At 50.8% G+C, this 25928-nt stretch overlaps 3 protein-coding genes across 3 annotated transcripts in view; all 3 read left to right on the top strand.

The window, feature by feature from the left end:
* The window catches only part of lig1 (ligase I, DNA, ATP-dependent), a 34157-nt gene extending 30783 nt beyond the window's left edge, over positions 1 to 3374 (top strand). Inside the window, exons 26-27 of the mRNA XM_076149343.1 lie at positions 563 to 655; positions 3213 to 3374. Of these exons, the coding sequence (XP_076005458.1) occupies positions 563 to 655; positions 3213 to 3287 (168 nt within the window). The 3' untranslated portion in view covers positions 3288 to 3374. The remainder of the gene's footprint in view (positions 1 to 562; positions 656 to 3212) is intronic.
* Positions 3375 to 9480: 6106 nt separating this feature from the next.
* On the top strand, positions 9481 to 21072 carry mpz (myelin protein zero). The gene is made up of 6 exons (XM_076148662.1): positions 9481 to 9695; positions 11313 to 11479; positions 13661 to 13874; positions 14673 to 14802; positions 15305 to 15354; positions 19647 to 21072. The coding sequence occupies exons 1-6, from the start codon at positions 9650 to 9652 to the stop codon at positions 19718 to 19720; spliced, it is 681 nt and encodes a 226-aa protein (XP_076004777.1). The 5' UTR covers positions 9481 to 9649; the 3' UTR covers positions 19721 to 21072.
* A 306-nt stretch (positions 21073 to 21378) lies between these two features.
* atp1a2a (ATPase Na+/K+ transporting subunit alpha 2a) overlaps positions 21379 to 25928 on the top strand; it is a 31373-nt gene continuing 26823 nt past the window's right edge. The window contains exon 1 of the mRNA XM_076148650.1: positions 21379 to 22533. Within this exon, the coding sequence (XP_076004765.1) occupies positions 22438 to 22533 (96 nt within the window). The 5' untranslated portion in view covers positions 21379 to 22437. The remainder of the gene's footprint in view (positions 22534 to 25928) is intronic.

The raw sequence follows: 25928 nt of genomic DNA, 5'->3' as shown, positions 1-25928 counted from the left end.
AACACAACAGTAAGAAAGCATATTTGTGTCTACTTTTTATCCTAATGTGCTGTTAAATGGACGCAGGGAAAAGAACCGCAGGAAGGAAAACAACAAAATGATTTTATGAGACAAAAGGGATTGCCGTGTTTGTTTTTTATATTGGTAAACCTTTAACTTGTACATTGAGCAGGATAAGCAGCATTCACACACGCACGCACGCACGCACGCACGCACGCACACAGGTGCTTAAGTCAGCTTTAGCCCCACAGCAGATTATGACACATTGAGTTGAGCTCATGGTGTAATAAAGACTTGATGATGTCATTTAGGCTCTGTTAGCATTCAGACTGAAGTTTGTTTTTGTATTGGGACAGAAAATAGCAAATACTTCTGCGTTCAACGTACAGCAGAGCTTCAGAACTTGCATTGATTCAGCAAAACGATTGAATCCAGAGAGAATTACTTCATAAACAGCTTCTTGTATGTTTTGAACCAGCAGGCGACACAAAGCACTCCTCCCTCAGTGAGAGTAGGAGGATGAAGGGTGAGTGGTGATGTAATGCTGCTCTCTGTGCTCCAGGTGGATCCGGTCAAAGGCATCTCCCTGCGTTTCCCTCGCTTCCTTCGCATCAGAGACGACAAGAAACCGGAGGACGCCACGACCGGAGCGCAGGTACGCTTGATTATCTGTGATGAGCTCCGGGGGCGGCGAGACGACGAGTGGCGTGAAGTACGGCGGCGCTGAAGTGGCCCGGTGCTCGTACTGAAGAACCCCCTCAAGAGCCCACGTGGGGTTCAAACAGTTTGGCCTGTCGCAGCGCCGTAACGAGAGCCCACCATTTAAAATTCAATCACACCGCACGTCTGATGACAGGGCGCCGCGTGGAGACGGTGCATCATCATCATCATCGTAACGGTCGCAACACAAGGACGGGCTTTACATTAACTGAGATGTAAAGGAGGGGGAGGGGGAGGGGGGCGGCGCCGCAAAAGGCCACCTTTATAACGCCGGCGTTGGTTTATGAAAATGGCCTCTCGTTGAACAAAGCTGGGTAATAGTCGGGTAAATCTGCAGCTCCGGTGCCGTTAAACCTTCTAATGCCCGGGTTATGAGCAATAAGCCATGAAGTGAATGGGAAGTGGAGACGTGCGGGTCAGAGCGGACATTTACCCCAGTCCACCGGCGGACACACACACACACACACACACACACACACACACACACACATACACACACACACACACACACACACACACACACACACACACACGGCGGCGGCCTCCTCATTCCACCCAACTCAGAAAGACCGGCAGCCACATAAAACCATTACTTCTCCATCGTCGGCGGCGGCGGTGGCGGCGGCCTCTGCCCATCAGCTGACAAAGACAATCTTGTGTGTGAGTGGGCTCAGTGCGGCACCGGAGCATTACTTCTTTATGAGCGAGCCCACCCAACACGCATTAACAAGTCAGACCACGCACGCCTGTGACACGGCTGTGTGTGTGTGTGTGTGTGTGTGTGTGTGTGTGTGTGTGTGTGTGTGTGTGTGTGTGTGTGTGTGTGTGTGTGTGTGTGTGTGTGTGTGTGTGTGTGTGTGTGTGTGTGTGTGTGTGTGTGTGTGTGTGTGTGTGTGTGTGTGTGTGTGCTAATGAGCCAGAGCCCCACTGTGTTTTTGGAGGCCCGGCCCGCCCTCCGTCTCTCAATGAAGGGCTTCGACTCCAAATCAAATAGAAGTACACACACACACACACCAGCAATTTGAACGAGTGTGATAAGTGGCGCCATTGTGCGTGTCGCCGCCGCTTTGAAGCGGTGGGCATTTAACACGGCGGCGTGTATTGTGGCGGGGAGGAAAGTGCTCTCGTGTGTTCTATTGAAATTGAAATGTGTTCTGGAGAAACGCAAGGTCAGGCCGGTGGAGCCGCACTTGATCTGAGCGCGCCGCCTTTCTCACGAGGCGTATCGCCGGTGATGGAGAAAAGGAGAACACCAAGGCTCATTTGAATGGCGTCAATGTTTTTACACTCTGAATGAGCTTCTTTTGTCAGAGAGAGACGAGCGGGAGCGACGAGCGGGAGCGACGAGCGGGAGCGACGAGCGGGAGCGACGAGCGGGAGCGACACGTTTGCCCGACCGCAGCCGACGATAGATTCCTCCGGCGGATCGACTTCATTTGTCGTCGTCTAGCGTCTCGTCTTCATCATAATAATAACACACGATAACACACTGCGTCTCCCTACTGTCGGTGGAGTTTGGCGTGGAGGCTTGGGCGGCGTCCTCGCCTCATTAGAATCCTCCCTGTGTGTGAGCTTCTCACTTCAGGGATGGAGACACAGAAGAAGACACGACGCTGCTGAACAATGATTTATTAACTAGAGCTCACTCAGTGTCGCTACTGAATACAGAACGACTTACTTACTTCCTTCCTTCCTCCCTGGCGAGGGGTAATACCACACTTTACTGAGACGCTCAGAGGGCGATCTGAGCAGATTATAACATCTGGGCCTCTCTCCCAGGGAATACTCGGCATTATCAGTGCTGGTTGATCTTACAAGTCCAGTTTACAACGCTGATGTCGCTCTAAACATCTCTGTGGATTCCGTGGCGTTTGGTCCATCTGCTACGTTTCACAGACTCCTGCTTTAACGGGGGAGTCGGGCCGCAACATCAGGTGAATAATTCGGCCCCGCTGTGAAACGACGCGTCTGTCGTTGCTCGGCGGCGGCGGCGGACAGATGTGCGCTCGTTCGGCGGCGTGTTATTTTGGTGGCGCTCCGATTCAACAGAAGCAAAACAGACAACAGCTGACAGCTCACAGACACCGCTAAGTGAACTCTGAGCCGTGTTTGCGGTCTGGAAATGAACGAGGCAGGTTCAGGCTGAGAATGGAGGCCACACACACACACACACACACACACACACACACACACACACACTGTGTAGTGGATGATATCTCCTCCTCACTGCTGCGGCGCGTCCTGCTGCTGCACTAACACGTCCCCCTGTTTACACATCATTCACTCTTGGGCTTCCTTCACTCCTCTCAACATCTGGACCAGGCCGAAACGAAGCGCCGCCGTCTCTTCGCCCAGCAGCAACAAGAACTTCATAGCCGGAGACCGGAGCGATGAAACAGATATTTTCAGCAGGTCGTCCTCGTGTTACTAACCTCACAATGTCTCTCTCTCTCTCTCTCTTCCTCGTCCATCCTCTCTCATTTCCTCTGCAGATCGCCGACTTGTACAAGAGGCAGCAGCAGATCCAGAACCAGGGGGACAAGGCCGACCTGGAGGATTACTACTGATCACCTGAGCAGAGACTCCTGGAGATTCCAATACAATTGTAAATAGGTTGTCTTTTTTTTTTTGAATGTTAAAAGAAATAAAGGTTGGTAGCGTTTCTTAAACGCCCTGTAATTTGTGTTATTGATTAGAAGCCGCTGTCTTATTGATTCTGATTTTCCTTTCAGAAGCAAAGTTGCATAAACATCTCGCCCCATCCGGTGTGTGTGTGTGTGAATACTAACAAGCTAACGTGACGCAACGGCTACGGCGCACCTGTGGGTGATGGAGCCCCCATCCAGAAGTGTGTGTGTGTGTGTGTGTGTGTGTGTGTGTGTGTGTGTGTGTGTGTGTGTGTGTGTGTGTGTGTGTGTGTGTGTGTGTGTGTGTGTGTGTGTGTGTGTGTGTGTGTGTGTGTGTGTGTGTGTGTGTGTGTGAGAGTGTGTGTGAAGGACAAGCGGTATTTGCATGGAGAAGAGTGCATAGTGATTCCACAGGAAAGGACGTGTGTGTGTGTGTGTGAGACAGAGATTAATGTATGGCGGCGCACACGCAAAGACGACCCGACCGCATGAGAACGACACCCATACCTCTACCATGGCTGAACAAGTCCAGACTAAGTGTATGCCTTGGCGGCGAGGGAACACGGGCACGCCTGCAGCGCCTTGCTCAAGGGCAGAGACATTAATCTAACGCACAGCGATGACAACGCCGTCGTTAAGAACAGCGAGGCAGTCCAGCGGCCTGTAGCCCTGAGAAGAGGCGGACAAAAAGCTCACAAACACAAAGACGCGGAGCTGAGGCACGTGGGCGGAGCCGTCACCGCCCTGCAGGAAGTTCATCTGGGTGGAATGAGATGAGAGGCAGGAAATGCATTCAGAGCGTCGGAGGCTCTGGCATTCCTGAGGCGGCGAAGAGGCGCAGCATCCCCGTCTGCACTCTCTCCTGCGCCGGCGTGCTGGCAGCTGAGTTTTGCACGTCGTGTTTTGCCAATTCTGCGTCGGCTCACTTTGTATGTGAAGTGACAAACATTCCGCACACACACACACTCTCACACACACTCTCACACACGCACCATGGCTCCTTTCGCTTCCTCGCGCTGGAGAGCCGCGTGTTTGTTGTGCTGCTTCTACTGTATGTCGGTGTGTAAGTGTGCGCTCAGCACGGCTGGTGGTTCTCCTGATGTGTGTGTGTGTGTGTGTGTGTGTGTAGGCTGTGTCTGTGTGTCCGCTGAAGGGGAGGCACAGAAGGACGCCATTGTGCCGCAACAACATGGAAATTCCAAATTTCTGTTGGGTCTGCTGCTGTTCCTCCTCTCTCTTCCTCCTCTCTTCTTCCTCTCTCTTCCTCCTCTCTTCTTCCTCTCTCTTCTTCCTCTCCTTCCTCTCCGTTCTCCCTCCATCCTTTCTGCTCTTGTATCTGGGAAACGTCTCAGATATCTGCTTAACATAATTTAATTAAATTTGAAGGAACGTTAAGCAACGGATCTGCACCAAAAAGCTGCATCAGATTAGAAGCATTTTAATATTATAATAACCTTTAGAGGCTTGAGCAAACTGTGTGTGTGTGTGTGTGTGTGTGTGTGTGTGTGTGTGTGTGTCCTCTACATCAGCCTCAAACATCATCACGTCTTCGGCCTGCTGGTGTTTCCCCACATCTGCAATTCAGATGGAGACGCGTCGGCTGCAGTCTCGCTTTGGAACTTTGCTGTAAACGGTGTGTGTGTGTGTGTGAGGGGAAAAGGGTCCTAATGGAAATCAAAAAGGCAGCCGAGCGTGAAATATTGAAAATGCAAATATAGACTGAATTGACTTCTGTGTTATTTGCCTCCTGATCCTTGTGTTTGTTTCAGCTCGCTCTCTCTTCATCTGTGTTTTCCCTGTGTGAGACACGTCGAGGTGTCAGGTGTGTGTGTGTGTGTGTGTGTCTGTCTGTCTGCCTGTCTGCCTGCACAGCGGGGGGTTGCTATATTTGTCTCTTCTTTTGTGAACGTGTCAGCAGGTTGTTGTTTATCTGCTCCAGAGTCTGGGGTGCTCCGTGTGTGTGTGTGTGTGTGCGTGTGTGTGTGTGTCATTGTCTGTGTGTGTGTCATGTTTTTACTCGTGCAGGATCGCAGCCTCCCAACTCCGCCGAGGCCTCGCTCTCCTCGTGTTCAAACGAGCCGAGCTGCCGGTTCACATCTCGTCGCCGGGTTCAGACCGGGTCTCCGCTGGGGAAAGCGGCGCTCGCCATCCTGCCCGGGTTGAGTCGCTGCTTGATGCTTGATGCTTCCTGCCTGCCTGATAAAAGGTGTTTAGCTGCTCAGGGATGATGTAGGAGGCAGAGAGCTGATTGGAGCTGTTGTGGCGGATGAAAGACTGGCAGAAGAAGGCTGGACCCCCTGCTGCTTTACTCTTTAAAGCTTCAGGGTTATGGAATCCTGCAGGAGAGAGAGAGAGAGAGAGACAGGTTTCACCTTTCTCTGTCCTTTTGTGTCCTCTCTCTCTCTCTCTCTCTCTCTCTCTCTCCCTCTCTCCCTCTCTCCCTCTCTCTCTCTCCCTCTACCTCCCTTCACCCCGTTCGCCCACTCCAGCTATCTCTGCTGCTCACAATAACCCGATTCTCCACCCTGAGAACAATGCGTTTGTTCTCCTCCATCTCCTCTCTCTCTCTCTCTCTCTCTCTCTCTCTCTCTCTCTCTCTCTCTCTCTCTCTCTCTCTCTCTCTCTCTCTCTCTCTCTCTCTCTCCTCCATCCCTCCATCCATTTGTCCGGCGCTCTCTCCGTGACATCTCTGCCATGCCAGGCCATGAGGGAGAGAAAGAGAGAGAGAGAGAGAGAAGGAGGAGGGACAAGGCCCGGCCATTGTCCCCGGCTGAACCCACGGAATATCAATAGTGTTTTCCTTGAGCAGGAGCGGCGAGCGTTGGCCAGTAACCTTTTGGATTTGATGATGTCAGGCCTCTTTTTCCGGCGGGGGGGAGACTCTTTATGTGACCCTCTCTCTCTCTCCCTCCCCCCCATGGCCGCTCTTAGGGGTTGTTAGGTCGTTGGACGGGGAGAGACTGTGCCGGGGTTGTGGTGCTGCACTGTGTGACTCACCGCCGCACTCGCATACACACACTCCCTCACTCCATCAGCTCGGTGTAACCGACGCCGGCTGCGTGGGAGGGAGGGAGGGAGGGAGGGAGGGAGGGGGGGGAGATCACTGGGTGAATGTTAACATGTTTGCCGCTCTGCCTTTCATCTGAGCGCTCCTCATAGAGGGACGGCGGTTTCAAACGGAGCGGCTGACCTGATTTACCTTCTCCTCTGATGGTCTGACACTTTTCCTGTCCCGCCGCTCGCCACGCCTCATCTGCCTTATTTGATTATGCTAATGTTTCACTTGATTACCCCCCCTCCCTCCCCCTCCCTCCCCCGGAGCAGCAGAACACACCATGTTGTGGTTTAAAAGAGAGAGAAAGCGCTTTCTGATTGTTTTATGATGGCGGCTTGTTGTCGCCTCTTCACTCCGGCCCACGCTGAGCGTCTGAGGCTCAAGGGGGCTAAGATTGCGGCGCACTCCATCGGTTTGTTGTTGGCGGTCATTAGTCTTGTGACCCTCAGTGAACTGGCCTCTGTGTGTGTGTCTGTGTGTGTCTGTTGTTGACTTCTTGACCAGCGAGAAGCCCTCCGGCCCTCCAGCCCTCCAGCCCTCCTCGTCCTCTTCCTCGTCTCTCCGGCTCGCTGTTCATTCACATTCCTCACATTTGCCAGATTGTCTTGTAATCAGGGCTGCACTCAGATTTGTGACAAACACTTTGCCGTCGCAGGCAAATTAGCCACGGGCGGCGTGGAGCGGAGCGTCTAAAGAGCCCCAGCTTTGTGGGACGTTTTCCCAGACTCTGATTATCCACGCTTCTCTCTTCTTCTCTTTTTTATCCCACTGTCAAAGAAAATTACAATATCACAGCAAAATGTGCTGTGTGAATTTCTCCGGGTGTCTCGTGACGCGTTCCTCGCCCAAACGCGCTCGCCTCGTCTGGCTCACGTGGACGCCGCGGCCTGAAGTGCCTCACGTGTTCACACACTCTCACACTCCGTCTCTGATGAGGCCCATTGATCTGAGAGTGGCGTCCACCTTTATATCGCTAATGTGCGGCGGAGGGCTCGTGTCATTTCGTTTCAAAAGCTTAAAACGTCTCAGCAGAGCGATGGACTGCCTGTCTGTCTCTCTGTCTGTCTGTCTGGTCCACATCCTGCCCCCCCTCTTCATCTCCAGCGCTCCTCTGTGTCATTTAGCAGCAGATAAGCTCTCCCTCTCCTCTCGTCTCCTCTCCCTCTCCTCTCCTCTCCTCTCCTCTCCTCTCCTCTCCTACATTAGTGAGCTTCTATCCCTGCCAGCCCAAAGAACGAGACCTTCGCCGTATATGCCATACAGATTCTGCCTGCCAAGCGCCGCTGTCGCCGCCGCCGCCACCGCCGCCGCTCCACGCTGACGAGCTTGGGCTCCTGCCACATTCTGCACCTGCCAGGCTCATAAAGAATCCCCCTGTTCCTCCGGGGGCCCGAGGCAGGATCCTGCCATAATCGTTAAGGATGTCGCGATTTAGACGGTTCAAGCCAAAGCTTAGACAGTAGACGGTGCCAACGAGTTGGCAGATGGTCCTTTTTTGTGTGCGGCTGATCCGTCAGCGGGGTATTTGAGCCGTTAAGATGAGTGAGCGCTTGCGATTTGTTACAAGTGGCAGGAATTCATCCGGCCGTCTCAAAATGTAAGCAAAAGTTTATCTGCAGCTAAATGAGTCGCTGCTGCGTCTGGCCGAGCGCCCGCCGCCCAAACACCGACGGCTTCCCTGAGTAAGGATCAATCAGACGAGCGAGCGAGCGAGCGGCCGTATAGTTATTGTGTCGCTCCGCCGGTGTGAATGTTCGCAGTGTGCGTCACTGAGGGCGAGGGGGGGGCGAGGGCGAGGGGGGGAGGATTATGTCGTGATTGATTTGAATTGCAATCTATGAGGGAATGGCATGTTTGCTGGAGCCAGAGGAGCGGTGCGGATCATTACACTTGGACACGCACACGCCGGTGAGGCACCACGGGCCGACGCATGCATATTTATGACGGGTGACATAATGATGGAATGAGGCCTCCAGAGATGAGGCTTCTGCTGAAATGTGGCGTCTTCTCTCTCTCTCTCCCTCTGATTCTTCTCCCTCATCTTCTCCGCCGCTTCCCCGTCTGCTGCTGCTGCTTCTTCTTCTCTCCGGCTCTCCTCCGTCCTCGCCCTGTCCTCGTCTCAACCCTTCTATATATAGTAGGTCTCTCCCGTCCGTCTGTGTTACTGGAAAACAGAGGAGTGGGCGCCGGGCGGTCAATGTGCGGCTTTGTCTGCGGGGAGGAGGAGAAGAAGAGAACGAGGCCACAGGGGGAGAGGAAGAAAGCGCCTTTGACAGACGGGCGCACACCAGTCGGCCCCTGTCCCCCCCTCGCTCCATTGTCTCCCGAGTGCGAGACGTCAGCAAACGACAGGAATCTGGACAGAGGGAGGACGGAGCGGAGCGCCGAGGGAAGAGGCGCCGCTTTGTTTGTCGCCCGCTGGCCTGAGACCTCAGGGGAAAGTGCAGGGTGAGGGAAGAGGATGGAGGAGAGAGAGCGCGACGCAGTGACCTCGCTTCAGGATCTCCTTTAACCCCCCCGGCCCGCCGCCCAATGTAAACACAAACACACCATGTAACACACACACACACACACACACACGTACAGACACGAGCAGTGATCACACGCCACAACCCCTGCTTTGATTGTGGCTCTCATGTGGAGTCGTCACATCTCGGCGAGGCGTCGTGTCGTCTCACATGTTGATGTTCACACACACACACACACACACTTTCACACAGCTTTGCAAATCTGCCCCCCCGAGCTGCCTTTTGTTTACACACTCGCTGTTATTTAGCACAGAGCCGCTGGGTGCAGGTGCCTCTCATCTCTGTGTGTGTGTGTGTGTGTGTGTGTGTGTGTGTGTGTGTGTCTTTCCTTGCACTTCATCAGATTATGAGGGTAATTTGCTTCAACAAGCTGAGAGAAAATGCAGGGGGGGGGAGGGGGGGGTTGAGGGGGGAGGAAGGAGAGAGAGAGAGGGATGGAGCGAGAGAAAGAGGAGGAATGGGCCGGGCCGGGCCGGGCCTGGGTGAGGGGTGTGGTTGGGTATAAACCAGGGGACAGTGGGTTTCCTGTTGTTGTCCTGTTTTGAAGACCTCTGTCCTGGGACCCTGCGGCCCGTCTCTCCTTCCTCTTTCCTCCCTTCTCTCTCTATCTCTCTCTCTCTCTCTGCTCACACTCCGTCCGCAGAGGGACTCGTCTCGGCTCGACTCCCCGTCGGCGTCACCTTTTTTATTCCGTCCCCCCGAGAGAAGCCCCCGAAACCATGCTGACGTTTTTGGCGCTGGCGTCGGTTGTCTTCCTGGGAATAGGTAAAGCAAGAGAGAGAGAGAGAGAGAGAGAGAGAGACCTTAACAACTTTGATTTAATTGAGATGTAGAATGATGTAATCTCAAAGTTGCCCGATGCTGAAGTGAGGTTTGGACTCTGCCTCAGGTGCACTTCAGGTAACATCTCTCCACTAATCTGAGGTCAAAGGTTAAGTGTGCGTGTGTGTGTGTGTTTTAATCCTTACCTGACGACTGATGGAGCTCGTAAAATCCTTCAATTGGCAAAGGAGCGATGTAATAACTCTCTTTAAACCCACTTGATCACTAACTGAAGGTATTTGAAGTATGTAGATCTATATGAGTCTTTGTTTATAATATTACTAAGACCTTGATTCTTCTTCTGTAACCCTTAGCAGGCAGATCTCCCTTCCTACAGTATTGCTTGTGCGGTACAGTCGCTGCTTGTTACCTCGTTGTATAAACTGCCAGAGCACAATAGACGGTGTTTACACTGAAATGTCTTTCTAATGAGTCCTTTTTGTTCAAACCCCGCACGGCGTGATGACAATTATCGTAACGCACAACGTCTTTGTTTGGGTGAAATCTACTCGGGGATCATAACAACCCACAACAATGTGAAGCGGCTCGGCGAAGGAGTCGTTGACCTTTTAGAACAGTGTTTCTCTCTCTTAACCTCCTGATCCCGGACCTTTTGCCGTTGTGGAGATGTGGTAAGTGAGATGTGTGTTGAAGTTGCCCTGACCACGGCGGTGACCTTTAACCTGGCGCACAGTAACGGCAACTTCGGCGCCCTCTCGTAATGAAACTATCTCCCGGGTTGACTCGTGACTGAAATAGCTCGTCCTCTCAGGTGGATTGTGGGATTTTGGCAACGGAGTTTGTCACTTTTGTCAGAATCTTAATTAGAAACGTGGAGCTTGGTTCCATTGACAGCTCCTCTGCTCTGACGCCGGTCGCTCCAGGACACACACACACAACGCTGAGAGCTTGAACTTTTACTCTCCCGGTGTCAGAGTAGGAAAACCGCTCCAGAACCGGGGTCTGTGCCGTGTTTATGTGGATGTGACTCATCGTAGCCCATTAACACCTTTTTAGTTTAATTGACTCGATACAAATGATGCTGCAGTGAATATTCCGGCGCCGACAGTTTAGTAACTCTCACGGGACTGTGGGCATCGTCTGAGATGCTGACTGGAGTTTTTCTCGTTCCAGCAAAGCAAAACGCAAGATGTTTGCAGCCAAAACCAAATTAGCATCGATCGTTAAGATATTCAGGCGTAAGCGGTGCTCATGATTAAGGCAACATAATCCATAACAATGTAGTAAATGCTGTTAACCTTTGACCTTTACAGATAAGGAACTACGGTTCAGTAATAAACCAAATATTTACCTGTGAGTGCACATGGGAATGGATTGCATATTTGACATCACAAATGTGGAATTTAATGTGTGTGTGTGTGTGTCCAGGTATTTCAGACTTAAGCATTGAAGGAAGAAAACGTGATGATGTGACATGAATACATGTTTGTGAATCATACTAATCGTGTTTAGTATCCTGTGTGGAATGGAGTGTTAGTTTGTGTGTGTGTGTGTGTGTGTGTGTCTCTTACCCATATCTACCACTTGTGTGTCCCCCAGTACCCGAGCAGTCCCAGGCCATAGTGATCTACACAGGCTGGGAGCGTCATGCCCTGGTGGGCTCTGATGTGCGGCTGTCCTGCTCCTTCTTCTCCTGGCGCTGGACCTCAGAGGACGTCACCTTCTCCTGGTCATACAGGCCCGATGGCTCCCGGGACAGCATCTCTGTAATTATAACACACACACACACACACACACAGAGTGCAACAGGTCCATCTATAGTAACGGGTCCATACCGCCACCAAGGCTGATAGAAAGAGAAAAAGAGACAAACTGGTGTAAATAACAATGAAACTGATTATGAAAGTCCGACCTCATAACGTTATAAACCAGAAATAATTTTGGCGTCCACATTTACTGGGCTCCTGCACCAAGTTTTGTCAAAATTGGCTCATAACTTTTTGGAAACTCCTGCTAACAAACAGAAACAAACGGATGCAAACAGAACCAGCAGCCACACACACACACACACACACACACACACACTTTGGGCTGTGAGCTGATAACAATGGAGTGACCTATAAAACTTAGCTTAAAATACTGTTAATCACACACATACAGAAATAGGAAATTCTGCAGAAACGTGCTTGCGGGGAGAATAGTGTTGGGGTTCCACAGCGTCTCTATTTATGGAGGTCGTAAACAGATTTTCCAATGCCGCCTCCTGCTCCACATTGTTTTCATAGTTTCAAGCCCAAACATCCACACGGAGACAAAGCATGTAGTCAAAGGAGGGCGTGGTTCAGCGATATCAGGCGGTTTCTGGCCTCCTCCGAACTTCAGTAGATCAGAAGTGTTGGATTTGTTGCCGCCACTAGGGGCCGCCAAAGTGCAACGCTGCCTACTGGACTTTAATGGTCGTGCCCGTGTCACACACGGGCACGACCAAACTTTCTGGCCTAATCTTGTCTCTGGTCGCTCTCTTCTGCCTCCCTTCTCTTTGATTTCGCCCTCCCCGCCCTTATCTTCCTGCTATCTGTCTAATCTCTATCTTCCCCGTCCTGACCGCACCTCCCTCTGTCTACCTCTTTTAATCTCCTCCTCGCCGGCCCTGCCTTCTTTGTCCCTTACCTCCTCTGTCATTATCTCCTCCCCTCACCTCCTCTGCCTTCATCCGCCTCCGACTGTGCCCTCACTTTGAAACTAGATTTCCTCTCTTTTCTCCCCCCTCCTTATCTTCACTCGCTGCTTCCCTTACCTGCCTAAATGGATTTTCAGTTTCATACCTCCGTTTTCATGGCGTGTTTGTCCTTTAAATGTCATTTCTGGCTTTTTGACAATGTGTGTGGTGGAAAGCATGTGTGTGTGTGTAATCTATATTACTAATGGTTCTCTCTCAGCCTGTCCCCCAGGCCTTCAAACATCCATTCGCACAAATACTTAAAATCCATATTCATCCAAACAATAGTGACCTTGACCTTGTTTTGGGGTAAAAGTGCTCAGACTTGTTACCCGCAGTAAAGCCCAGCGTCTGCATGCTGTACACTCTGCCCTTTAAAGCTTCCCCCAAAATCAATTAGCATCAGGAGCCATTTCTAAAGAAAATCAATTCTTCAAACAGTCGGCTTAAAATGCGCCGGTGCATTCAGTCTGGAGTTTAAAGCGACAGGACAGTGGACATTTTGTTGACATTGTAATTGTGGCAGATCTTATATTTTGTCTTCATCCCTCACTACAGACAGGATCAACCTGAGAGTCTCATTTGGTTTCTTACGCAAATGCTTTTTAGTGATGATTCACAGTGTTTACCTGCAGTAAATAAGATAAAGGGGACAGGGAATCCCAAAATAAGGGGACAGACACACACTTACAATGAGCAACAGTTGCCTCTTCACGTTCATCACTTCATTGGAGTTGAATTTCTGTCTACCGGATGACTGTGAGTCCCGTATTCTCCTTTCCACCAACTCCTGACAACAAAAACGTCCTTTTCTTCACCAGCGTCTTATCGCCTACGTCTCTGAGTCATTGTGTACCAACACGTGGCTCTTTGTCCTCTGTAAACGTTTCTTTGAAGGAAAATGGAGCTGCTAGTTTTTTTTTTTTGTCAGGGGTTGGTGAGAACTGTGAGGCACCGACAGAGTGTTTGTGCTCCAGAAAACAAAAACAACAAGCTGGAAATGATGTAGAACCTCAGTTTGTTGGTAATGACTTGCTGTTTTTTTCACCGATGAGTGATATTTTTACATTACAGAGTCGTTTGAGTCACAGTTGATATAATTATGGCTTAATGGTTTAGCAAAACACCCCGAAGGAGCGAATTATAAACAATCACGGCATCCGCAACCTCACAAATGGTCTCAGGGTGATGTCCCTAACTACAGCATGTCCCTCCTCCTCACACACAGATCTTCCATTATACCGGCGGCGCCCCCTACGTTGACAACAAGGGGCCATTCAGAGACCGTCTGGAGTTCGTAGGCAACCCAGGCCGCCGCGATGGCTCCATCCTGCTCAAGAACCTGGACTTTGCTGACAACGGAACCTTCACCTGTGACGCCAAGAACCCCCCTGACATAGTGGGCCGACCCTCCAGTGTCCGCCTGCTGGTCTTTGAAAAGGGTGAGCGACCACACCTGTCTCCATGTTCCATAGTATGTTCAAGGCCCGATCCCTGCTTTGTCTCTGTCTCTGCTCGTCTGCTCTCCACTGAGTCCGTATGGTAATTTGGAGGATTCTGTTTTTTCTTCTTTCGTTCAGAAGCCAACTGTTGTGTTCACTCCAAACTGAAATGAATCTTAATTTGCCGCGCGCATCAACCGAAGGCGAGCCTGGCGTTCAGACGAGTCATTGTACGGCCTCGTTAGAATTCCACACGCCTCCCGCTAAATGAAATCAATTACAATTTTATCTGTGTCTCTATTTGAGATCGCTATCTCTGCCTCCCTTTCATTCCTTTTCTTCCCCTCCTCCTCCTCCTCGTCTCCACTCTGACTTCTCTCCTTCTTTCCTCTCCCTGCTCTCGCCTCCTTTATTCTACCTTTGTCTCTCCTCTCCATCTTCTCTTCTGTCTTTCACTGAACTCCTGCTCACCTTGTACCGTCTCACTCCCTCCTCACTCCTTTCAACCTTTCCTTTCCTTTCCTTACTCTCCTATTCTCCTTTCATTTCTCATTGTTTTCCCTCCCTCTGTTCCGCCTCTGTCTTTTCAATTTCCCCACTTCCTCCTCTGTGATTCCTCCTCCAACCTCCCTGCCTCCATTGCAAACCAATCCTTCACCTCTTGCTTCCCTCTTTCTCTTTCATTACATCTTTCTTTCGCCTCATTTCCTCACCCCTGACCACTGTTGACCACTCCCCTCCTCTTCCTCCTTCCCGTACCGTCTCCCTGTCACACTCTCGCCCTCTCTCTCCCTGCAGTGCCCATCCAGGCTGGCGTGATCACAGGAGCCATCATCGGTGTGGTGCTCGGCCTGCTGGTGCTCATCGTGGTCATCTACTACCTGATGAGATTCCTGGTGGCGCGTCGCGTCTTCAGCCTCAGCGTCAGGTCAGTGTCCGGCTTGTGGCCGGCGGTGCTCTGCCAGCCGGGGGGTCTGTGCCAGGGACTGGAGCTGAGGCCAGAGCCCATTCCTGGCATGGAGACCTGCGTGGCCAAGCTGGCATAGCCGCTGTGCCGCCGTTAGATTAGATGTTTGGGGTTTAGTGATATGAAGTTAGACCGAGTCAGCTCAAAGGAGAAAGATGGCTTATTTAGGTGGCGTAGGTCCAAAGCGAGATGAGCGGTGAGGCGAGGCGCTGCTAAGGATGCTGGGTGGATTATCTATTGGACCGCCATGATGTTGGATCCATCATCTTGCCTTTGCCTATCAAACCATATGAGATCTTAATGTTCCCAGCACTGGGGGGCTGTGTTCCATACACAGCCGGTAGGTGAAGTTGATGTCACTCCTGCTCTCTTTATGATAGCTGCCAGGCAGTGCTGCCCTGTGACCACTGGAGGGAGAGATAGATTCGACATCCTGACATTGTCTTTCTTTTGTTCCCTCCAGCAAACATGGCAAGAAAAAGAAAGAGGGATCACAGCAGAGACAGGCAAGTTCCCTCCTCTCCTTCCCCTCTTCCTCCATTCCCCTCCTCCCCCTCCTCCTCCTCTGCCTCCTTCCCTCACACACTGCATCCTAAGTGCACACCACTCGGTAAACGCCGTTTCATTTTTTACGAAAGCAACAGCCTGCTTTGCTGTCAGGCCCAGGCGCTAAATAAGAAAATTACATTCTCTCAAAGCGATTACGTTCGAACCCAACGTCCGGATTTGTTCTGCCAGAGCTCGGTGCTGTCAGCGCTCACATTCATCTGTTTAGTTTCAGCTCAGACGCACAATAGCTCACATTCAATATGACAGCGTATAACGACACACTTTCATAATCGCATTCCCCCACGCCAGTCCAAGAGGCTCGGATACGTCCGACACTTTAACCGGCTTCTCCTTCAAGCGACGCGTGGACCAAATAAAGTGTTATTCAAAAGCTCCCTGGTAAACACTAATAACAGTGTTCCAGCTGTTAGAATCCCTCTACAGTCTCGCCGTTCAAGGTACTTTCAAGCCCCAAACTGCCCTCCTCCTCCTCCCCCCTCCACCCCCACCTCTCTCGGTTAAGGGGCCAAGCAGCCCGATGTGAGTAAACAGCCACGGGACAAAAATCAAGCCAGCAAAGTGTGAAATGGCCGAGACCGGGTCACGGCGCTAATGCAGCTGCAGTAGTGAGCGGCTGTGTGATTTGCTCGCAGTAGGGGAAAGACGGGGAGCTGCTGATTCTGCTCACTGGGAGTCAAATGAAAATCGGCGGGCCTATTATGGTCTGGGCTGTTATCAGAGGCTTTACGCTGCGGCACGCCGAGGATTTAGGGCCTGCCCCCCTCCCTCCTCTCCCCTCATGGGAGTGTGATCGCCCTAAGTGGAGGATTAATCAGACATTTTGGTGGCATACTTCTTTTGTGAATACGCGGCACCGGGGCAAATTCTGTTTGATTACTATGTGGTAATATGGGAGGAGGGGGAGGAAGGAGGGAGGAGGGGGGAGGAGGGGGGGAGGTGTATTATAATCGACTCAATGCTTTGCATGCAGATAAAGGGAGAAGTCTGGGGATTTGAGTTCAAGGCATTTCCCTAAATCAAAATTAGCTTTGAAAATGAGCGAGCGCATCCAAAGCAAAGCCGAGGTTCAAAGGTGTGAATTTGGCAGCCTCAGGTGGGATCTAAGGGATCGGCTGGATGACGGCGGCGGCGGAGGGGGCGGGCTCAGACTGGAGGGGGGCGCGGCACCGGGCGAGGACAGACACCTTCCACCTTCCTGAGCCGGTTGCCCTCGCTCTCCTTCTCCCTGGAGCCTCCCTTCCTCCTGTCCTTCCTTCCCTCCCTCCCTCCCTCCCTCCCTCCCTCATCCTGCTCCCTCCCTTCCTCGTTACTGCTGCATGATTGTCAGGTTACTCCTGAGCTGCAGTCAGTTGCTCTCAAAGCGCCCGCGGCAGGTGACAGCGCGTATATGAATAAATAACCGGCCGCCAAAAGGACAGTCTGAGATATTTGACAATGTTGTCATTTACAGTTACTCTGGGTTTGAGTAAACAAACCTCCTCTCTCTCTCTCTCCGCCCGGCTCGCTCTCCCTCATTTTAGCTATTTTACTTAACTTTTCTTATTCTTGCAGTGGATTCCTCCCCGCGCTGCGCCGCACACAGAGGACCCTCGGGACTCTAGAGTGCGCTCATAAGTGGTTGTTTGATCAAATAGCCCTTATTAAGAAGGTCTGCTGACACATCACTATTCTGTATCAGCCTCGCCGTCGTCGTTATGCCCCGTTTGCTGGTCTTGCACTACAAATCTCACACACTCACACGCACGCGCACGCATACACGCACACACACACACAGCGGGTGAGTGAGTGAGTGAGCAAGAGAGAGTGAATGATTGAGAGAGAGAGAGAGAGAGAGAGAGAGATATAAAGACCCCATGGTGTGTGCTAGTCTCCATTAGGGGGAGATGTGGGAGAGGAGTTTACCCTGTAGACACACACAACAGAAGGCTCACACACACACACACACACACACCCACACACTCACACAGAGTACTGGAATGATAATTGAGTGCACTCGCTATCGATCGGAGCTACCACACACCCACACACACACACGCGCTCACACACAACCCACCCATTCTTCTTTCCATCCCCCAGTGCCTCCCCACTACTTCACCTCTCTGCCTCCCTCCCTCCCTCCCTCGCTCTCTCCCTCCCTCTCTCTCTCTCTCTCTCTTCGCGTTCCTTTTATCCAGCCCCATCTTCCTCCCTTCACTTGCATACTCCTCCCCTCCTCCCCCCCACAGCCCCCACCCCTCCCCTCCATCTCCCACCGCTTGGTTCCTTTGACTTTCTCAGCTCTGACCAGGAGAAGCCTCCATCTGCCTGTTAGTCTCCTCTCCCCCTGACTGCCTCTCTTTGTCTCTCTCGCTCTCACAGACACACACGCACACGCACACGCACACACACACACACACACACACACACACACACTCCCACCTCATCACTGCGATCCCTTCCAGTTCCCCCCCCCCCCCCTCCTCTTCGGGGTCTTCGGGGTTCTGATCAGTTGCGGTTCTGGACAGAAAATCGCTACCTCTCACTCCTCATCTACCTCTCAATCTCCCTCTTCTTCCTCCCTCCTCCTCCTCCTCCTCCTCCCTCTTCACCTGCGTCTGTCTTTGTCTGTCAGGGGAGAGGCGTTAGTATGCAGGATGGAGTCCAATCATTTACCTGCTTATCTACAGTACCTCTCCACCCAACGCCCCCTCCCATCCCTCTCATTCCACCGCCACTGTACCTACAATTCATTTGATGCGTGTGTGCAATGTGTGCGAGTGTGTGTGTGTGTGTGTGTATGTATGTGTGTGCCCTGTAACTGCATTCCGCCTAAGCAGACCGGAGTGTGTTTACACGGCAGCCCTGTCGTTAGCGTGGGAGCCCTCGCAACGCACTCGGGCTGCTATCCAGACTACCGTGGGATGCATAATGGTAAACAATGCGGTGATGTATGAGTGTAAGTATGATGCCGTCTCATGGCGGGCGGACGGGCTGTGCGGGCCGCCCCATCGAGCCGGATGTTAGCGGCGTGGGGCGCTGGCGTTAGCGAGCTATCGGGGCCGCCTGCTGCCTTTGCAGAGCGCGTAATTAAAGATGATACATTTTCTAATGCAATCAGCCGGGTATTATTAGTTGGAGCTTCAACGGGAGGAACCGGCCTCAAGTGTGCTTTCCACCGCTCGCTAACCTGATGCATTAGCACAGAAGTAGTTCAGTCTCCGGCCTCTGAATCCGTCTCTCTCCTCTGAACGCCGTCTGTCCCGCGTCCCGGCCCGGCCTGCGGGGTTCACCTGTGGGAAAGTGCTCAAGTTTCGACCGAAGCTGTGCCTTTCATGGCGCTGTGACGCCTGTGACGTTTTCATTAAGTGCTATCCCCGCGTTATCGTGTACTCCTGATACTTTTCAATAGGTTAATGCTCAGGTTAATGCACTGCAATAAGGCTCTTGTAAAGTTAAGTGTTCCCCTGACCTTATCTCCACTCTGTCCCGCTCATCCCCATAGATCTGTTGTGCTAAAGTCAAAACCTCACTTTACTTCATTTCTCTTCCCTCCGTCCTCCTGCTCCTCTTATAGAAACCTACATGTAGAGAAGAGAGACGGAGAGAGGAGGAATGTTCATATTAACTCTCCACTCTTTCCCACCCTGACTGTCATGTTTGGCTTGGAAATGGACAGATTTATGTTGAATATCAGCACAAGATCCAAAAGCAGCCTGATGAGTACATTGTGTGTGTGTGTGTTTATGTTGTGTGTGTGCATGCCTGTGTGTGTGTGTGTGTGTGAGTGTGTTATTCATCATTTATCACTCAGTTGTCACAGGTGTATGGAGCCTGCCTGTCACTGTCCCATCCTAACGCATGGTTACCTGTTTTGTCACCCCCTTACAGCTCTGGACACCGCCCCCCCTCACTTGCTACCCCCTCCCCTAAAAGGACTGTCTCTCTCGCCCTTGCTCTCTCTTTGTACGTCTCTCTCCACCTCGTCCTAAATGTGTATTTCTCTCCTCTTCACACAGCTCCACCCGTTCTCCTAACCCATCTCTCATCCTCTCACCTCTAATTGTGCCCATCTCACAATTTTCCTGACGATAACCTCTCCCCCTGCCCTCTCTCTCTCTCTCTCTCTCTCTCTGTCTCTCTCTCTCTCTCTCTCCCTCTCTCTCTTTCCCTCACTCGCTCCTTTCCTCCTGAAGTGACTCTCCTCCCCTGTTCTCCCCCCGACCCCCTCTCCCTCCTCCCCCCACAGGGCCCCGTGACTGTCGCCGATCCCTCCAAGGCGAAGGCGGCCGCCTCGGAAAAGAAGAAGGAGTCACGCAAGGATAAGAAATAGGATACGGGGAGGGGCTGGGGCGTGGTAGCCAGCCGGCTGCTCCAGCCCGTTCGCTCGCTGGTGGCATTGGCGCAGTCCAAGCAGCAACACGCAGTAGTCAAAAAGGCCGAGAGATTAGGGGGAGGGCAGGACGACTCGGGACGTGTGCTGATGACCATCGAGCTGGAGCTGACCCGTAGAAATGGCGAGGGGGGAGCCGGTGGCGAGGGAGGGACAGGGAAGGCCAAACCGCTTGGCCTCTTCTCCCGCCTCGCCAATCGGCTCACCTTCAAGTAGACCAATAGGGAGGCAGAGGAGACTGAGAGGGAGGGAGGGAGGGAGGCATCAAGGATGAGAGAGAGCGGCGAGTCTACAGAGGAGATAGAGTAAAAACAAACAAACACACCGGTTTGTCCCTGGGAGCTCGACTTACTTTGCACTCACTACACCAACCCCAGACCTCAAACCAATGAGTCCAAACCCTTTACCGCTCCTGTCACAGGTCGATGTGTGCATACTTGGCGATCTGAGAGTTTATGGTAATCTATTGCAGCGGTCGGCAACCCAAGTACTTTTGTCAGGCGGTGAGATCTGCCATTTGAAGCGAGACCCTGAGGCGACTGGGTTTGATAACAAAAATCTACAAAGCCGCTCTCTGGGTTTTTGCCTTTTTTCGGTTCCATTCAGTCTGATCCTATTCGCCGGAAAACCTTTTCCTCCAGCGCGTCCGATACGCATCACGACTCCCCAGCTGCGGGGACAAGCCAATTTGCTCTTGTGGAGGCGACACGTCAAACTCTAACTTTTCCCCCTTCGCACTGATCTTGTTTCTGTTTCTCTCCTTACACCGTCACCTCCTCTCTTCCTCTTCCTCCCCCCTCTCCTCTTCCAACTGCCCCCCCCCAACACACCACCCCTCGACTTTCTTGTTCATTCAGATTATAGAAGTGATTTATATGCTAACTGCTCTATCCTGTTTTCCTCCTCTCTTTCTCCCTTCCCTCTCTTCTTCCTCTCTTTCTCTCATAGATAAAGGTCTGACTTCTTCATGACTGCCTCCACTCCTCTAGTCTGCTCCCTCCTTTTCTGCCCAGCCTGATGCAACCCCCATTATTTCCCATTATCTCTCCTCTTTCATGGCTGTAAGAGTATCGCCGGCCGCAGCGTCAAATATTTTTACAGCGTCTCATAAGAGACCACATATGCACTCATTGGACAACCTGTAAAACCATTTAAGGCCTAACTACACACATAACTTCCTTAAGAGAAACCCGAAACACATCCCTGCGTGTTTAGACTCCACTGAATCTTCCACCTTAATGTTTACGACTCAATCACAACCACGGCGAGAGGAGCTTTGAGTGCACTCCACACTTCAGACGGAGAAAAAGACGGAGCGAGAAGGGGAGGGGGAGAGAGAGAGGGAGAGAGGGAGAGAGGGAGAGTGATAGTCGGGGAGAAATATGATTCCCGTTCTCAGCCGGCGTAGATAGAGGTTGAAGCCCTCGCGCCCGGGGTGATTCAATCGTCTCACATTTGAGCTAATGGAGGTTGTCGCCGTGTCCCTGCCTTGGCTAAAGGGGGCTATTTCTGGCCCTCTAAGCGTGTACGGGCTTACTGTAACAGCTGCACATTTGTCAGCCGAGCAGGAGGGGTGGGTGGATAGAGTAGAGGGGAGTGAGGTGAGGCGGGGTGGGGTGGAGTGCGGGCGGGGAGCTGTGCCGTTTGACCACGAGGCCGTCCGCCGTCGACTCGGCCAGCGACTGACAAGGCGGAATGACGTCACGGGCCGTAGCCGGGCGGGCGGCCTCGGGGGTCCGTGGAAAAGGCCTTTACGGGAAAGTGGTGCAGCTTTAGAGTCCTCAAAGCTATTTTAGGCCCAGTTGATCCGCTCGCACGTCACAGCACAGAGCTAATTATTTTAGCATGCGCTGCTAACGAGATACATACATCTCTCTTTCTCTCTCTCTCTCTCTCTCTCTCTCTCTCTCTCTCTCTCTCGTCTCAACTCCTCTTCCTCTCGCCCCATCTTCCTCTCGGAATTCACCTTTCTCTCTGCCGTCCTTCTCCTCCGTCTCTCCTTCACTCTGTCCTTATGTCTTTGGCTCTCTTTATCTCTCCCTTTTCCTGTCGTCTGGTGGCTCAGCACAGCCCGATTCCCCCGACTGAAAGGGCCTGTACACAATCCACTCCACTCTTTAAGCCTCTTCTTATCAAACCACCAGGCCTACAGCTCAATGCACCTCTCCTCTCCTCTGTCCTTCCTCCTCCTCCTCTTCACTTTTTCAAACTCGGTGATGGACAGCTCTCTCTCCCCTCCCCTTCTCCCTCCTTCCTTCCTTCCTTCCCAATGATCGACAAACGTCCCCTCGCTCGCCCTTCAAACCCGACTTCCCCAAAAGACATGTCCCCCCACCCCCCGCCCCTCAATCAGGCCTCCCCCACTTTGACCCCTTCGCTGTCTCGTTTCTGCGGACTGGATTGCCACATCGCTCTCCTCTGTCTCCCACTGGTGAGGGAAGGAAACACCCCGGGCAGAAATCCGCCTTTAGTTCTCACTAAAGACGGCAAACGTATAATCTAGCTACAGCTCTCTCTCTTGTTCTATGTATATGTGTGTGTGTGAGAAAATGAGATATGATATTGAGCAGAAACAATGTGTCACCCTAAGTAAAGCAAATAATGTTTTCTGAGATGTTTTTACATGTGTACAAGAAAACACACGGCGAAAATGTTAAATGAGGCAGGGAAGAAATGTAATTGCGTCGGGTGGAATATCCCATTATATTTCTGACCTTGTGTTGTGGAGGGTATACTGTGTGGCTGCGACTTCGGCGCACGTTCCCTTCCCCAGACGAAGGGAAATCGTTTTTTTCATTAGGGAGTCGACGAGGTGCTCGTGCAGTGACAGGGAGAAGATGAGGGTGGATAAGGGTTAGGTTACATTCAGATTCGGCATGAAGTGGCGAGGGAGAAAAACGAAAGGGAGGAAGGCGCTGGCTGTGAGAGAAAGCTTTGGAGGAAGAGACTTATCTGGCGTGTTAAGCCAAGTCAAAATCCATACGTATCACCACAGACTGAGCTTCATCTTCCCCGGAGCTTTCTTTTAAGGTGCTTCTTCCCCAACCCTGAGCCAAAGATGGATTTGCGATCTGTGCGCTTGATATGCAGGGTGGTTCGTGTGTAGACTTGAATGTTTCTTTTCAAACTGATAACAGGAACGGAGGTGCTATAATCCACTTGTTTATAACTGGAGATCAATAATAGTCGCTGTTTAATTATCCAGACAAATGGATGAGTTAGAATGTTTCCTTCTTTTGCGGCAAAGCCACACAGACGCCTGACATAAGACAAACAGCATTAAAATGTCTTTTAAAAATGTTTTGTTTGTACGTATTGTGGACTATAACACGACTTTCTTTGAAACGAGCGGAGCTTCTTACAATTTTTTACATTTGTTTTAATGCTTGTGATCACTTTAAGTGCACTAACCACTTTTGATGATTCTGTATAATATGTTGTAAAAAGAACATAAAAAATTTAAGCCCCGAAATTAAAGCTGTTGTCACCACAAGACAAAGTAAACCCAAATGAAAATGTCACCTCTTTATTTTCTGTCTGTGCCACATTGATGAAATTGCGTCTGCCGGAGTGCGTGCCACCGCTGAACCCTTCCAAAGAGGCCACTCCTTCCAAAATGAGATATCCGCCATTTGGGATGTTTGAATACTCTGATGGCTGGCGTTAATGTAAAACTCATTATGGAATAGGACTGCGTTATTAACTATGTGAACGCATTTGCATACAAAATAGGAGGTTTTAGAGGATGCAGTCTGGAGGTTTTAAATATTGAACAATGAACACAAGGTAATTTTATTTTATTCAGGAGGAATACTGTTTGGGAATTAAACTTGAATGAATAAAACCTTCTGCAGCCATTGAAGCATGGGAGAACTAAAATGATCTCACTTCATCTCTCTGATCTTTGCTACCTGCATCTGATAAAACAAAACAGTAACAGACAGTTTTCACCTTTATGTACAGTATATATTGCTGTATTTAGTCTAGTTTCTATAGTATAAAGTGATTTATTTCTGGTTTGTGCACAATCATTCCAAGTCCTCGTGTTGCTGTGGGGTGCTATAACCATAAAAAACAGGTCTTAATGGCGTACTCGAGTTAGCGTGCTTTCCAAAGGGAGCGACTGCTTCACTTAGTGTCACAATAACGACCATATCCTTAAACGAGGGTTCAATAAAGTCACAAGGGTTCAGTTTTGACTCATTGTAGGACATTTAAGAGACTTATGACAGCCAATTAGACAGCTACAACTAGCATGACACGGCATAAAACAAGCTAGCACTAGCCATCCAAGATGTCTCTTCTGTTTTTGAGTGTTGGGGGAAGCTACATGGAAACGGGAGCTCATGAATTTAAGTAGTGGCAGCTCCAACCGAGCGACTCTCTTCATAAAGTAGTTAGCTAGACCACAAGCTCCTGTGAAAAGGTAGCTAGCTACATAGATGCTACTTTAATGGGCAAAATATTTTCTCCCTTTCCTAATTTTTGAGAAACAAGTGTTTTCTATGAAATACAGCAAACAGTCAAAACCATATTTGTTGTCTTCTTTGATGTAGCTTTTCCCAAGCTACACACCTGCTTGTGGAAAAAAATAGATTAATTGTGGTGAAAATAGCTTAAATTGATATCAAGGTTGAAATCTAAACTATATAACAGCTTTGCCTCCCGTAGCTTGCAGCACTGATTTTACTGCATGTTGTTTTGGTTTCCACAGCTACAGCCTCCCACTTATTTCAATGTTCTTTCTCACAATTTGGTCGAAATTGAGTTAAGCGCATGAACTGAAGTCAGTGATGCTTTATGTTTGTGTATGTAAATAATTTAGGAACGTGGCGCTGGATGGACGGAGTGACAAATCAAAACTCGGATGCAGAAATAATAATTGATATAGAGCAGAGCATTTGTGCAGCTCTACCTCGACAAACCACCTCTTTATCATGGCAAACATACTCCACAAGAATCTATTAAACTACATATTTGAAATATTTATGACTCCACCGACTGTTGGCTGCATCTGTTGTGTGGGCGCAGCAGTGACAATCAGGGATACGATACTGTTCTTATAATATTTTAGCCGGGATTAAAGCTAATTGCGGCGTCTGTAAGGACACAACGCGCTAAATGAATTGTAAAATAGTCAAATAATTACAGCGTTTTTCACAAGGTTTGTTTGCAGCCCTTAGGCTCTGAATCCGGCATCCAAAAGTCTGCGCTCACCTTTCATGATCAATCTTGTGGGTCGTTACTGGGCCTGCAAATTTCCCTCATTATCACTTTTGTTATGAATACTGTATGTTAGTCAGAGTGCAGCGTTTCATTTGTTGCTCTGGCAGTGGTGACTGATGGGGTGTTGTAGTCTAGAGGGAACAGTGGGAACATGTGTATCGGTGTGTGTTCAGGGAGGAGAGGCTGAGCAGACACACACACACACAGATGTCCCTGTGGATGTTAGGGGGAGCGGGGTGACTGAGGAGGCGTGTGATAGGAGGTCAGGGAGGGGGTTGTAGGTCTTCAGGTTACCGTGACATTAGGGCGAGGGGGGGCAATGGGGTGTCCAGGCCCAAAAAAAGCCACCAGTGTTTTCTGCACGTGGGGTCGTGGGGGTACGAGGGGTCTCAGCTGAGCCACGTCCTTCACATTTAGAACCTGCTAACGCCTGCACATCCAGCATGGGAACAGGGGTGAGTCCTTCTTCTTTCACATTAATGTGCAGATTGATTTCTCTGAATGAAAAGAAATGTCATTACTGTTGTGTGTGTTCCTCTCATCCTGGTGCTTGCGGCGGTGGTGAGCGGGTGAATGTGTGAGTCAGCTTCTGGTGTTGGCACATGTACAGTCAGGCAAGCAGAGTTTACTGATTGCGCCGCAGCAGGGCGGACAGGGTTTGTTTGTTTTCAGACAGTTACATGATGGGTTCGCTTCTCTGTAACTTTTGCCACTGTTTATTTGGTTAATTACGTCATTTTGTTTTTATTTTCTCCATAAGGCCCATTCCATTTAGCTTTATGGGCGGACAGGCTGGTAATCTTCCTCACACACAGTGGGGGGAAATTGCTATGCCAGACACATTTCAGACACTCCACCGGCTCTGTGCTCCCTCTTTGGCTCTTTTTGATTACTTTTTCACCGTGTCACACACTCACACACT

Source organism: Genypterus blacodes, unplaced genomic scaffold, assembly GCF_046128005.1.
Source record: "Genypterus blacodes isolate CSIRO-AG114 ecotype Tasmania unplaced genomic scaffold, CSIRO-AGI_Gbla_v1 ptg000005l_1, whole genome shotgun sequence".
NCBI classification, from domain to species: Eukaryota; Metazoa; Chordata; class Actinopteri; order Ophidiiformes; family Ophidiidae; genus Genypterus; species Genypterus blacodes.
The sequence above is the reverse complement of the archived record's forward strand: the minus strand, read 5'-3'. Positions and strand labels throughout refer to the sequence as shown.